General features: G+C 49.9%; 2 protein-coding genes across 7 annotated transcripts in view; one reads left to right on the forward strand and one right to left on the reverse strand.

Annotated features, from left to right (window-relative positions):
• Positions 1–2744, reverse strand: part of EIF4ENIF1 (eukaryotic translation initiation factor 4E nuclear import factor 1) — a 32738-nt gene extending 29994 nt beyond the window's left edge. Inside the window, exons 1-2 of one of the 3 annotated variants that reach the window (XM_070399842.1) lie at positions 2619–2744; positions 1587–1712 (exon numbers count right to left, since the gene is read on the reverse strand). In XM_070399842.1, coding sequence (XP_070255943.1) covers positions 1587–1682 — 96 coding nt within the window. In that variant the 5' untranslated portion in view covers positions 1683–1712; positions 2619–2744. Of the gene's footprint in view, positions 1–1586; positions 1713–2210; positions 2298–2344; positions 2436–2618 lie in introns of those variants that run through there. The other 2 variants (XM_070399844.1, XM_070399843.1) reach the window with 2 other exon arrangements.
• Positions 2745–6412: 3668 nt separating this feature from the next.
• The window catches only part of SFI1 (SFI1 centrin binding protein), a 42856-nt gene continuing 34609 nt past the window's right edge, over positions 6413–14659 (forward strand). Inside the window, exons 1-4 of one of the 4 annotated variants that reach the window (XM_070399987.1) lie at positions 6413–6539; positions 7645–7782; positions 10635–10796; positions 12493–12564. In XM_070399987.1, the coding sequence (XP_070256088.1) occupies positions 7760–7782; positions 10635–10796; positions 12493–12564 (257 nt within the window). In that variant the 5' untranslated portion in view covers positions 6413–6539; positions 7645–7759. Of the gene's footprint in view, positions 6540–6624; positions 6687–7064; positions 7094–7644; positions 7783–10634; positions 10797–12492; positions 12565–14659 lie in introns of those variants that run through there. The other 3 variants (XM_070399988.1, XM_070399989.1, XM_070399991.1) reach the window with 3 other exon arrangements.

Below are 14659 nucleotides of genomic sequence, written 5' to 3' on the forward strand. Positions count from 1 at the left end.
TTTGAATGGAATGGAAAGTAAGCCTATTTTCAACTAAATTTGGTAGAGAAGACTATTAAATCTAAGCCCCACTGTCACTCACTTAAAAAATGCTTTTCTTAACCATTTTAGGTACAGAGTTTTGAGGTTGGACTAAAAAAAGGGGCTATAATGAGCTTTTTATTCTTTACTGTAGACATATATGCGCTCTATCCCAAGATAAACCAATAATAACGTTCTAAAAATGACTTAACCATCAAGATGGATAAACATTAAGATGAAATACACATGCCAGCCTCAGGTCAGCCTGCGGAAGTGTCAGTTCTCTACCAGTCAGAACTTCATTCAAAAAAGTTCTGGCAGAGTTGAAATCACAGAAGCTTATAAAAGTTTCCCTTCATTTAATAAGCTTTTCTCCATTCACAATTCACCTGTCAACATTTTAGGTAATGAATTTAAGTTGTGAACACTACTCAACAAGCACCCTCAGGTTTGAGGAGAACTACATTGGGGAAGACCAAACCTGGATGAAGTAAAATGCTATCTATCAACTCTCACTGTTACGCCCACACAGACTGCAGTAAGACAGCAATTAACCAAGAACTCTTTTGCACTTGAACACACTTTTCTCCCTCTAAAGAGGTTTTTTTTTAAATGCTAGAAATGAACATTACTTGGCAGCATTAGATACTTTATCAAGTAGGTAAGAGTAGTGACACAAGTACACAAACAAGGCCTCACTTTAAAATATTAACCAATCAGTATCCTAGCAAGCCAGGGACAATACCACCTCCAAGACCTGACTGGGTCCATAGTAAGAAAGTATAGATATGGACCCAACTAGGACATAATCCTTTCTGTCAACAGTCCCAAGCACATTTTATATACTCCAGCCCAGTACATCGCAGGGAGCCAGAAATGAATTCACAGCTCACCCGGTCCTGTCAGCCTCTTCAGAAACATTCAGTAACTGACAAGATCCTGAGGGAAACAATAGCTTCAATAAAAATACCACACTCCCCTCCCACCCCTGGCAAAAGCAGATCTCTAGATGAGCAGTTTAAAATCACGAGTTTTCAGCTAGGGGAAATATAATTGAAGTCTTACTTCTGTGAGTCCATATTCAATTTGTGACAGGAACTAAAAAACAACTGAAAAATCTGGTGATTCTAGCCAAGCACCTAGAATGCACCCAAGAGCATTCCTTTGGGGTGTTCGCCTCTTGGAAAACATCAAAACACAGGACACTGCTTTTGTGAGGCATCTCAGAGATGCAGTTCTTACTCTACAGCATGTAAGTCAACAACATACCAGCTCTTACAGAATGTGTGTGCCAACGTATACTGGTCCACAAATTCATGTGGGATCCGAGCCAATATTCCTCTCACCTGAAATCTACCGAGAAGCAAATTCTACTTTAAACTGGGTATTCACTCTTTCAGAAAAAAAGTTCAAAGCGATGCCTTACGAACTCTAGTTAACATTTAGTCCATAGAATGAATGGAATGTCACGACCATTTTAGATAATACCAATGAAATACCTACACAATGTTACCAACCTCCCCACCTTTACGAAGAAACACTATTTCGTTAGTAACAAAGCCTACTTTTGTATAGCGATGGGCGGCTTTGGAGGCCAGTTGCTTCTTCAAGTCAAGGAAAGCATCTCCATTTTCTATGTCACCCGCACTTCTCCTATCCATGGCTCCTCCCGGGTCTACGATTCTTTGCACCTGGAAGATAAAGGAGCACAAAACTGTCTCTGAGAACAGTACATTTGCAGAAGTCTTGACTGTTTCAGAAACTGAAACTTTTCCCTCTTAAAATGACTACCATTAAGACACAAACCTTCACCCAACAACTGTGCTCTAAACCAGAGCCCCGTCGGAAATGGCACCCCTGGTACTGGGTTATCTCTTCTAGTAAATAAACATCAAAAGGGTGAGGAAAACAGCAGGGGAAGGTGCCCAGGTCTGGGGACAGCCTTTCAGCTGCTTTACTACAAAAAGGAACCAAGATCAGCGGCTGCCACCCATGGAGACCGGTCGCGGCGCCGCGGGGAAGTTTCCCGGACTGGGGGCAGGCAGGGCAGTGGTTGGGGCCGGCGAGACGGGAAGTCGGGCTGTCGTCAAGTGCCTGTCACTTGCCAATGGACGGCGCCAGCTGCCCCTCGTTACCCGGGGCCAGGGACGGGGTCGGAGCCCGAGCGCCCCTCGCCCCGCCAGCCGCACCTGTGGCCATGCCAGGCGAGCGCCGGCCGCGGCTCCGAAACTCGGCTTCCCCCGGCCGCGACCCCAACCCCCGGCCTCTCGCGCAGGCCCCAGCCAGCGGCCTCCTTCGGAGGAAGGGCGGGGGCTGTACTCACGAGAGGAGGCGGGCCGGAGGGAACGGGGAGACCGAACCCCCTGGCCCGGGCGCTCCGAGCTGGAGCCGGCGCAGGCCCGCCGCCCTCCGGCCCGGCGCCTCGGGCCCCACCAGCCCGCCCGCGGGCCGCCCCGCGGGCCCCGAGTCCCCGCCCGCCCCCCGCGCGCGCCCCGGCGTTCGCGCTAACGCACGCGACCCCGGGAGCAGCGCGCCCGCGCCCCTTCTCTGCGGGCCCCGGGGCGCGGCGCCCGGACCCCCCGCCGCCCGGCTCTTACTCGGTGCCTCCGCCGCCCGGAGGCCCTTCCCCTCGGCCGCGGCTCCCCGCTCCGCCGCCCGCGCGGGTCCCAGGGCTGCTCGGCGCGGCCTCCGCTCTCGCCCCCCCCACCCGTCCGGGCTGTCTCTCCTCAGCCGCCGTAACCGCGGCCCAGCCCTCCGCCCTCCTCCCCGGCCCCCTCCCTCTTAATAACTCCCTCCACGCACCCGGGCGCCGGCGCCGCCTCCGCCGCCGCGAGCCCGGATGTGAGGTGGCCGCGGCGGTGCCGGGCCGAAAAGGGGGCCGTCGGGGCGCGCTGCCCGGGCGCCGGCGCCCGCGAGCGCTCGGAGTCGAGGAGGTGGAGACGGGGGATGGGGGTGGCGGCGGGGGCGCGGAGGACGGGCCGGAGGGGGCATGAGTCCTCCCGGGTGCGCGCAGGCGGCCGTCGTGGGCAGCCCCCGGGACAACGCCGGGTTCCCACGCGCGCTGCGGGGCGGGGAGGAGCGGGACGGGCGGCGCTGGGAGCCCGCGACCCCCGCGGGGCTGCGCTCCTGGGGAGGCCGTGGCCGCGGGGCCGCTGCGTTGGCTCTGTCGTCGCCCGCGGAGAACCGGGGGGCTTAGGCGGCGGGCGAGCCTGGGGGCTCTGAGCCTGAGGGGTGTGGGCTCAAACCCCAGCTCTTCCCAGTGCTGTGAGCTGGGGCAGAGCTGCCCGCTCTGAGTTCCGCTCTTTTTAAAATGGTTTCTCTCTGTACATTTCCGAGGGACAAACGAGGTTCCTGGCGGTTGTGTTGCCAGGCGAGCGCGCCGCGCTTGCTGTTGAAGGGGCTGAAGGCGGCTGACAGGTTCATGGAAGTGTGTTTCCCGCCCATCAGCTGCCGTCTGCCGGGAAGGGGAAGCGCCAGTGTGTTTGGGTGGAAATGGACGCCCAGCGCCGAGTCCCGAGTGCGGACACTCAGAAGGGGACACGGAAAAGCAAATATGACTTCCCTCCCGTGTGGTCCGGGGGAGGAGCGGGCAGAAAAGGCCTGACGGGTCCCCCGTGAGCCTGCTCGGCAGGATCATCGCCGCTCCTCTGGCCGCCCAGGGTTTGTGTGAAATGAATGACACATGGGTGTGGACGGCGTTGTTTTTTTAAGGGACCTACTTTCTTTGAGCTTAATTTTCGTGTGAAACCCAGGGACCGGACACTGATCACCAAGTTTTCTTCTTAGGAGTCTTGGCAACAGAGAAAATTGGGACGTAAACGTTTTTCTTTTCCTCTGTAATACGAAATAACAATGTGTTTCTCACAAATTCTATTTTCTCTGCAAGCAAGAGGCAGAGGGAAGCGTTTGCAAATAAGCCCAATTTGCCTCCCAACCGTAACATACCCTATAGGCGGCGGCGAATTAGGCCAGTTATTCATTCTTAGCCCGGGTTTTCTCATCTGTAAAATTGGGATGATGGTAACTCACACCGCTGTTGTCGAGATTAAATAGGAGAAGGTGGGCAAAAGGCCTCATACAACCTCCATAAAGCTGGTGTGTGTGTGTGTGTGTGTGTGTGTGTGTGTGTGTGTGTGTGTTAAGCCTATACAGAGACACATTATGGTCGTTTTAATTACTTTAAAAACCAAGCTGTGTCCTGGCGGGTGTTGTACATTGGTTAGAGCGTTGATAGTGAACCAAGGGTCTCAGGTTCCATTCTGGTCAAGGGGTCAAGGGCAGGTACCTGGGTTGCAGGTTAGATCCCCACCCCTTTTGGGGTGCATGTGCCAGGCAACCAATCGATGTGTCTCACATAGATGTTTTTCTCTCTTCCCCTCCTCCCTCTCTCCCTCTTGGGTCAATGCTCAACCACCGAGCGACACTGGCCGAGTAGTATCTACTTTTTAAGCTTGTAGTGGGAATTAGACATATTAAAAACACTGTTCCGGTTCTCTATTGCTGTGTAACAAACGACCCCAAATCTCAGTGGCTTCACTCCACATTTATTTTGCACTCCAATCTGCAGTTTGGGTGGTTTTATCTGGGACAGCTGGTCTCTGCTCCATTGAGAATCAGCTGTGGTGGTGGGAGGCTGGGGGCTAGGATCACCTAGGACAGGGGTGGGCAAACTTTTTGACTCGAGGGCCACAATGGGTTCTTAAACTGGACCGGAGGGCCGGAACAAAAGCATGGATGGAGTGTTTGTGTGAACTAATATAAATTCAAAGCAAACATCATTACATAAAAGGGTACGGTCTTTTTTTTTTTTTTTTTTTTAGTTTTATTCATTTCAAACGGGCCGGATCCGGCCCTCGGGCCGTAGTTTGCCCACGGCTGACCTAGGATCATACCTAGTGGCTCACATGTTTGATGGTTGGCGGTGGCTGTCGGCTGGGGCCATCGGAATTGGCTGAAACACTGACACATGGCCTTTCTCTGTGGCAAGATGGTGGCTGGATTCTGAGTCAGACAGTTGCTGAATTTTCTTTTCGAACCTAGCCTCAAGATCACTCAGTGTCTGTTGTGCCACTTTCTGTTCTTTAGCTAGGAGTCACCAGGACTGGCCCATGTTCAAGGGGAGGGGCCGTAGACTCCACCTTTATATGGGAGGAGTGTTGAAAGAAAGTGTGAGCGTATTTTAAAATTACCACAAGTCACACGTGAAATCTCAAGGCAATTTACTGTGGTGATATTGGCTTGGCCTGGAGCTAATTTCCTAGGCCCTCGGGCTTATCCTAGTTGGGATGTACTCTTCCACTAGGCTCTTGAATGTCTTGTGGAACCTTGGTCTCACCTTACCTCTCTCTATGAGTCTCAATTTGTGCTTGTGAAAGAAGACAATTATTACCTAGAAATAAAGGTAGTAATTTACTAAAAGGGGGCATCTGTAAACTACATTTACCTGTGCTTGCAAAAACTTGTCTCATTGTAGCATTTTTTATAAAAAATAAATGTATTTATTGAAAAAGTATATACATACAGAAAAGTATACAAATTCTAAGGGCTCTCATCTCAAAAAATTTTCACAAGGCAAACTCATGCAACCACAACCTGGATCAAGGAAAAAAAATTTTTTTTCAAGAAGCTCTGCTCAGCCCTAGCTGGTCTGACTCAGTGGATAGAGTGTCAGCCTGTGGACTGAAGGGTCCTGAGTTCAATTCCGATCAAGGGCACATGCCTGGGTTGCTGCCTGGATCCCCAGTGGGGGGCGTGCAAGAGGCAGTTGATGGGTGATTCTTTTTCCTCATTGATGTTTGTCTCTCCCTTCCTCTCTGATATCAATAAAAATATATTTTAAAAAATTAACATGTAGAAAATAGGGCAAAAATGCAAATTATCTAATACTCTAATCCTGAGACACCCAACAATTTTTTTCCTCATGTTTTTAACGTAAACCTTTCAAGCATTTAAATGTATGATACTAGCTAACTTTTACTCTTTCCACCAGATACCTCATGTGCTTTCAAGCGATATTTTACAAAGCACAGGAGAAAAGCACGTAAAAATGTCTCTTACCTTCACCCACTGCGATTTTTAAAAGATGATCAAGAGTGAACCCCCAATTAAAAATTTTAACAACTAGTGCTTGTTAGCTTCTAAATCCTTCCCTTAAAATGTAGTTATCAGTCTGGGATAATTTTAATTAGGGGGCTGCAGGACGACACGCCCCCCACCCAGCCCAGGCCGACAATCGCCCGGCCCACCCAGGTGCGCCCGGACAGTGCGAGGCTGCCAGAGGGGGGGGCGTGTCTCCTGACGCACTGCGGCTGCGCGAACTCCCTGGTCCCAGGCGCCGCGTCCCTCACGCACGCCCCGTCGCCTTGGAGACGTGGGCGGGGCCGGCGCGAGATCCGCTCGCCGAGGCGCGGGAAGCGCAGAGCCTGCGTGGGCCGCGCGGGCGCCGGAAGTGGGGGGCGTCCGCCGGATCCTGCCCGGACTCGCCTGAGGCGCTACTCGCGAGGGCTTGACTTCCTCAGGTACGAGGCCGGGTCAGAGGGTCCCCCCGCTTTCTTGAGGCTCAGCCTCTCGGGGCCGCTCCCAGCAGCCGGCGCGCGCCTGTCTCTCGGAACTGGGCCGGGTGCCTCCTGAGGCAGCCTCGGCTTCCTCCCCGTCTAGAAGTGCAGGTGACGCCGCCCACCCCCGGGACCGGGTGGGGAGCGGAGGAGGCGAGGGGAGGGCGCGCAGGGCGGCCCCCCGAGCCTGTCCGTGCCCAGCGCGGCGCTCGCGTCGTTTTGGCGGCGGCTGCTCGTCAGCGTCGCGGAGCCGAGACCCGGGCGCCGCCTCCTCCCGCGCGTCCCGTGCGTTGCAGGCGTGTGCCTGGCCCCGCGTCCGTGCAAGGCTCCGATTGGGGGTGTGTGTGTGTGTCCGTGTCCGTCCGTCCGACACCCCCTGCTGCGTAGCCGGCGAGGGGCGAGTGTAAACACACCACAGGGGCTCCCTGAGCCCCCCGGGGCCACGTTGTGAGGGACCCCCCCCCCCTCAGGGCGAGGAGAGCTTGGCTTCGTCCGACCCCGCGTTGACCTCCGCGCAGGTGCATGTCTTCGAGGCGTGAATGGTGCCGGCCCGAGCACCTGTCCCCGCGGTGCCGCTTTCAGTGGTTCTCAACCTTCCTACCGCCGCGACCCTTTCATACAGGTCCTCATGTTGTGGTAACCCCCGACCATAAACTTATTTTCGTTGCTATTTCATAACTGTCATGTTGCTACTGTTATGAGTCGTCACGTCAATATCTGATATGCAGGATGGACTGTCATTGTTCGCGACCCACAGGTTGAGAACCGCTGGTAGCTGGACACCGTGGGCCCTTGGTTTCTGCGTGGAAATGGCCGCCCGGGTCGGGGTCGTTGTGTTGAAAAGCGGGTGATGGATGTCCCGGCCGGCGTGGCCCCGCGGGCGGAGGGCGGAGGGGTGTCCGCGCCCCGGGAGGTTGCTGGTTCGGTTCAGGCCCTCACGTACCTGGGTCGCAGGTTCGTCCCCCGCCGGGGGCACACGGGGAGGCAGCCAAAGGCTGTTGCTGTCTTTCTCTCTCTTCCGTCCTCTCTCAAAAATACACCCCCTCCTTTTCTTCTTTTTTTCTTGTAGTTAGAAGAGAAAATAAAAGGCTTTGACTCATGAAGAATCTGCTCACTCAGAAGAGTGTATATCAAGCCCCTGGTTGAATTTCCATTAAAAAAAAAAAAGAGAGATTAAGTGGAGAATGGAGAGGAAGGTTGACTCCAGGTGAGTGATGTGACTTGACACACACACACGCACACAAAATAACTGAAATGATGGCTCAGATAAAAGCCTGTAAATATTTTGTGTGTGAAAATAGTATATGATTTTATTTTTTAAAGTTTTTGTTCTCAATTCATGCACGGGGGATGTGATAGGAAGTTTGGGTAAGGATTTTGTTGTTGTTGTTCATTTTTTTGGTTTCTCACCCACCGTGTAGGTATAATGCACATTTCATACCTTACGTTACAGTCAAACCGTTCTGAGTGTGCGGCATAGCCGTCGTGAAAGTTTTGATTTTGATTCATTGCTGGAGCCAGGCCCTGCACTGGGTGCTGGGGCCACCCCAGTGAATGGACAGCCTGGACCGTCCTCTCCCGGGCGGGACGGGGACGGGACTGCCTTCGTGGGGCGTCCTGGAGAAGCAGCCTGACCCCCGGCAGCGAGGTGGCGGGGCTGGTGAAGGTCACGCTGGTTTCCTGCAGGCCGTGCCGTGAGGGAGGTGGCGGTGGGTGTCTGTGTGTCCTGGTCTGATAGAGGAGGACTGGGCCGTAGCAAACTGACATTGAAGCAGGCCGTGGGGTGGCCCTCGCCGCGTGCAGCCTGTCCCCGGCCCGGGGGTCGGCCAGGAAGGAGTTCTGTAGGGGCCACTGGATGCTTTATAACCTGGATGGTTGTAAAGCCTTTGGCCATTGAGAAGCGACTGGATTTTTCTTGGCAGAAAGGGACCCGAATTAATAAGTATGTTGGTGAATCTGGAAGAGCTGTTAGAGCAGTGGTTCTCAGCCTTGGCTGCACATTAGAATCACCTGGGAATCTTTTTTTTTTTTTTTTTTTTTTAATATATTTTATTGATTTTTTACAGAGAGGAAGGGAGAGAGATAGAGAGTTAGAAACATCGATGAGAGAGAAACATCGATCAGCCGCCTCCTGCACACCTCCCACTGGGGATGTGCCCGCAACCCAGGTACATGCCCCTGACCGGAATCGAACCTGGGACCTTCCAGTCCGCAAGCCGACGCTCTATCCACTGAGCCAAACCGGTTTCGGCAACCTGGGAATCTTTTTAAAATCCTGATTTCTGGGCCTCATCCTCCGGAAATTCTGTTTCTTTGTTACTAATGTTGTGGCCCCATCCCATAACAAATAAACAGAATTTCCAGAGGATGAGGCCCAGAAATCAGGATTTTAAAAAGATTCCCAGGTGATTCTAATGTGCAGCCAAGGTTGAGAACCACTGTGTTAGAGCATCCAAAAAGCAGGAATGGCGGCTCCCTCCATTATTTTCCTTGATGAATTTGATGCTTAGCAGTTGAAAGGGGCAACCGTGTGTGTGTGTGTAGATAACTTTTTGAAACTACATTAACATCCTGTTCCTTATCAGACTAGCACCCACTTGTTTCTGTGGGGCCACCCCAGTGAATGAGACAGCCTGGGTCCATAGACGCTTGTGGCGTACAGATGGTTCACATGCCCCCGTCATTGTTTGAACACTTCTTTACCTTCTGACCTAAAAAGGTATTCCAGGCTCATCTTGCATTTCCCTTGTTTCAGACCTGAAATCATATCTCCAAGGAGCCCTGGTTCCTTTTAGTAGGGAATGGCACTTTATAAACAGCGTTTAAGCTCTGTGTGTGCTCATTGTTAATGGAATATCATTGCTTCCAAGTATTTCCTGCAGGTAGAGCTCTGCTATACATTTCTTTCTTTCTTCCTCTCTTCCCCCCCTCCCTTCCTTCCTTTTTTTAGAAAAGCAAGCAAGAATTTATTGACCTCAGCAAAAAACATAGCGCAGTGAAACAAGATGGGCATAGGAGAAGCACCAGGAAAGCCTAGGGTGGGCTGCCTTAGCTCACTGGGAAGTCAGAGGCAGGTTCAAAGGGTTAGTTAGCCCTGGATGAGCTGCAGCTGTCCATTGCTCCCCTGGCTGCAAGCCTCATGGGGTCCCTTAGCAATGGTCGGCAAACTGCGGCCCCTTGAGTGTGGCTTGCACAAAATACCACGTGCGCGCACGTACAGTGGGATTGAAACTTCGTGGCAACACTCAAGGGGCCAAAGAGCCGCATGTGGCTTGCGAGCTGCAGTTTGCAGACCACTGCCCTAGAGGATAGGGGATACATGACAGGGGAGGGAGGGAGGAGAAAAGGGAGAAGGGAACGGTATAGGGCCGTACTCCCTGGAGGGGAGAGCACCTGCCACACATTTCTTAAAAATCATGAGTTCAGCCTTAGCCGGGTTGGCTCCGTAGATAGAGCGTTAGCCTGTGGACTGAAGGGTCCAGGGTCCGATTCTGGTCAAGGGCACGTGCCCGGGTTGTGGGCTCGATCCCCAGTGTGGGGTGTGCAGAAGGCAGCTGATTCATGATTCTCATCATTCATGTTTCTCTCTCTCTCCCCCCCCCCCCTCTGAAATCAATAAATATATATTAAAAACATTTTTTAAAAAATCATGAGTTCATCCCAATAATGTAAACTCTTAATGTTTCTAAAGCAGGATTAAAAGTCAGAAATTTAGTATTTAGTAAAAGTATGTGGTTTCATATTGTTGTAAAAGTCACATCTGAAAATCATTCCTAATTGCTTTCTATATAAAATAATGTTTCTAATTTATAAATGGTTACTCTTAAAATAACATTAAAATGTTAGGACTCATGACTCCAAGGTGCCCTGTAGCTCTGCAGTCAATGCCTAGAGCCTGCAGGTATTTCTGTCAGAGATTGGGCTGCTTGGTGTCCTTGAAGCATAGTTATTATCTGTCTGTCTCAAAGAGTTTATTTAATTTCACTTAAACGTGTAAAGGTATTTGCAGCACATGCAGAGATAATTTGATTCTGTTCCCCCTTATTCCTCAAATTTAAGGTCTTTTAGGGATGGTGCAGTTAAGAAACTTTATTCTCCAAAGATACTGTCCAATAAGAAGTCTTCTGCCTTCCCTGGGATCCGGAGTGCGATACCTCGTTCCGGCCACCCAGGGCACCACGCTGGGACCCAAAGGGGTCGGTTAAAAGAATTGCGAATCAGGTGAGCATGTGAGTGGTCACCTGCCTGCAGTGAATTTCTCATTGTTCTCCCTTCTTGGTTAAAATAGAGGGACGAGCCCTGCTGGTTTGGCTCAGTGGATAGAGCATCGGCCTGGGGACTGAAGGGTCCTGGGTTTGATTCTGGTCAAGGGCACATGCCTGAGTTGTGGCCTTGGTCCCCAGTGGGGGGCGTGCAGGAGGCAGCTAATTAATGATTCTCATCATTGATGTTTCAATCTCTCTCTCCCTCTTCCTCTCTGTAAATATAAATTTTAGTAAAAAAAAATTAAGGGACAATTCTTATTCTCCTATCTCATTTAGTTGGACACCTTCATGCCTGCTTTTTATGGCAGAATGTTCAAAAGAAAAAGAAATATTTAGGACTCAGCAGACATAAAACCTGTCATTGCGTGTTTTCATTCACGTTCTCTAGTTAGTACCCCACAATGTGTAAGCTACTAAAAAAAAAGTCTAAACATGGTCCAAGGAAAATGATTATTTTCTATTCCTCTTGATTAGCGCCATCAAAGGCATCCATCCATTTATGCATTCAGTAAAATGTACCAGGTGCCTCTTGCACGCTCCCCACTTTGCCAATGTTATGTAGATGCTGAGCAGTACCAGGCGAAGAAGGCATTCCTGGTCCCTTGACCTGACCGAAGTTTAAGAGCAGGGATGCTTGATAGACTGTGAAATAAGTAACAACAACAGAGTGTGGTAAGTGCAGAGAAAGTAGAGGATGTGGTACCAGAGATAGGTTCATGTGTCAGGGGCAGCCATGCTAGTGTAAGTCAGGGGTGACTTCCTGCAGGAAGCGGAGTTTAAGCCAACTCCTGAAGGATGATGTAAGAATCCGCCAGGTAAAGGGCAGGAGGAAAAAAAACATTCCCAACTAAACCTGGAGGTTAGCAGCCGAGAAAAGTCAACTTTTTGTGTGTGCGAGCTAGATACTGGGGATACTGTAAGGCCCAGTCCCTGCTCTCAGGAGCTCACGGCAGAGGGAACAAGAGGCACCCTGCAAATCCATGACCTTGATTTGGTGGCATAATGTTCCAGAATAGAATAAAGTACTGAGAGCACAGAGTATTCACCCTGTTTGGGTTGAGGAAGGTCCAATAAGGGTTCACATAGGAGCAGGCATTGAAGATGAGCCTTGATGGGTAGGTGGGCATTTGCCAGGCATTTTAGGAAGGAGGAATAATACAAACAAAAGCGTTATCATGTACTTCCTTTTCCTCAACTCCAAAGTCTTTAAATATATATATATATATTTCGAAGAGGAAGGAGAGGGAGGGAGAGCTAGAAACATCAGTGATAAGAGAGCGTCTGATCAGCTGTCTCCTGCACATCTAACACATTGAGGATCGAGCCCCACTGGGAATCAAACCGTGACCTCCTGGTTCAAAGGTCGACACTCAACCACTAACCACTAAGTCACAATGGCTGGGCTGAAGTCTTCATTGACAAAATACTTTAAACTGAAAGTATTTTTTTTTAAATATGCTTGATTTTAGCTTTATAAATCTGTCCCATCGTACGCTCTGTTTAATAAAAGATTAGCTATGATTCACCTTTTGACTCACACTAGCATTTCTCTCCCTCTGGGGCCTTAAAGTTTCCCTCTCCTTTCCAGAAAACTGATGAAATAGGCCAAATGGAGTTTTAAAATGTGCATGTCCTTTCTTTTCATCTTTCAGATGTGTGGCCAGGAAGTTCTTGTATTTGTGGATTCGAAAAACTTTTGGAAGAGTATTTCCCTCTAAAGCCAGGTAGTATTAGCTCAGAACACTGAGCTTCCGCTGCATTCATTCTGGGCTTCTGTTTTTATATTAAGCCCACACATATGGTTTATTATGGCGTGTGTAACATTCCTTCCCCGCCCTCCCTCAGCCTCCAGCAGGCATATAATAAAGTGATAATTTAATACATATTAGTTTGACTGAATGAGTGTACGAAAGAATCAGAAAGGAAACCAGGACAGCTAATAGCCTCTGGGAAAAAAGGTATTTGCCCAGAGTAAGTGAGCCCTTTGAAAGGCAAGATGAACATATTGACTTGTTCTATGGAAAACGTTGGTACTGGCAATGGGAATGAAATTTTAGTCAAGAGGAAGTCCCTCTTCCATAGCTTCACTCGGTATAATCCACCGCTCACTGCTCTGGGTTTTGGTTGATAGTTTTAGCTGCCACGTCCAGAGTGGGCGGCAAGGGGGCGGCCCCGGGGTCAGGGACACTGTGCAGCAGGTGGTGGGGATGGAGAGGAGGGGCCAGTGTAGGGCATTTTTTAGAGGGAGAATTGGCAACCATTGAGAATATAAGCGTTTTTTTAAAAACAAATGTTACGGGTTCTCGCCTCCTTCCCTCTCTCCCGTTGTACTTTTCTGAGCCTGGCTTTCCCAGCCTGGAACATTTCCCAAGGCCTCTTGGTTCAAGGTCTCTCAAGCAGCTTTGTCCTGTGTGTGCTCTCTGAAACCTTTCCTTTGAATACCTTGTGCGGCCTTACTGTTCCCATCTCCTTGTGCCCAGCGATGCTCCCAGTGTGGCAGCAGCCCATCCCAGTTGCAGGGGTTAGGGGTCGCTCACCTCAGCTCTCCCTTCTGTCCTTCTTCACTGCCTTGGCAGCTCTTTAGTGCCCTCAAATAATTTTTTTGATCTGCTTTTCTTGTCCTCAGTAGGAGAATTGATCTGAATTATCTAGTTTGCCATTATCAGAAATCTCCTGTTCTGTTATTTTTTTTATTCATGTTGGCTTAGAAGTTATATATTCTTTTTTCTTTTAAGGACTGTCCTGAAGAGTATAATACACAGCTATAGCTGGTGTGGCTCAGTGGATAGAGCATTGGCCTGCAGACTGAAGGGTCTCAGGTTTGATTCCGGTCAAGGGCATATGCCCAGGTTGTGGACTCGATCCCCAATGGCGGGGAGAAGGGGCGTGCAGGAGGCAGCTGATCAATGATTCTCATCATTGATGTTTCTATCTCTCCCTCTCCCTTCCGCTCTGAAATCAATAAAAATATAAAAAAAGAAAAAGAAAATCAGTTCTTTAAAAAAAAGAATATAAAGTAGTCCCCCTAATTTGTGAAAGTTTCACTTTTTGCAGTTTGTTACCTGTGGTCAACTGAGATCCGAAAATATTAAATGGAAAATTTCAGAGATCAACAATTTGTAAGTTTTAAATTGCACGCCATCTGAGTAACATGATGAAACCTCGTACTGTCCCGCCCAGAAAGTGAATCATCCCTTTATCCCGAGTATCCATCGGATACACGTTGCCTGCCCTGTTAGTCACTTAGTGGCCATCTCAGTTATCAGATCAACTGTTGCGGTATCACAGTGCTCATGTTCAACTTACCCTTATTTTACTTAATAATGGCCCCAAAGTGATGCTGGCAATTTGGATATGCCAAAGAGAAGCCAGAATGCTTCCTTTACGTGAAAAGGTAGAAGTTATTGACTTAATAAGGAAAAAAAACCAAGAAAGTATGCTGAGGTTGCTAAGATGTAGGGTAAGAATGAGTCTTCTATCCATAAACTTGTGAAGAAGGAAGAAGAAATTGGTACTAGTTTGCTGAGAGAGGGAGAGATCCCATTCACATAACTTTTTTTTAAAATATATATTTTTTACTGATTTCAGAGAGGAAGGGAGAGGGGGAGAGAGGGTTACTGATTGGCTGCCTCCTGCATGCCCCACACAGAATCAAGCCCCCAACCCAGGCATGTGCCCTGACCAGGAATCGAACCGTGACCTCCAGTTCATAGGTCGATGCTCAACCATGAGCCACGCCGGCTGGGCCACATAACTTTTATTACATTCCTCACATGCCACCTCATTGCTCCTTTTTTGTCTGTACAAATGTTAATACTG

This window comes from Myotis yumanensis, unplaced genomic scaffold (assembly GCF_028538775.1).
Source record: "Myotis yumanensis isolate MYYU_CA2020_CCGP unplaced genomic scaffold, mMyoYum1.0.hap1 SCAF_19, whole genome shotgun sequence".
Lineage (NCBI taxonomy): Eukaryota > Metazoa > Chordata > Mammalia > Chiroptera > Vespertilionidae > Myotis > Myotis yumanensis.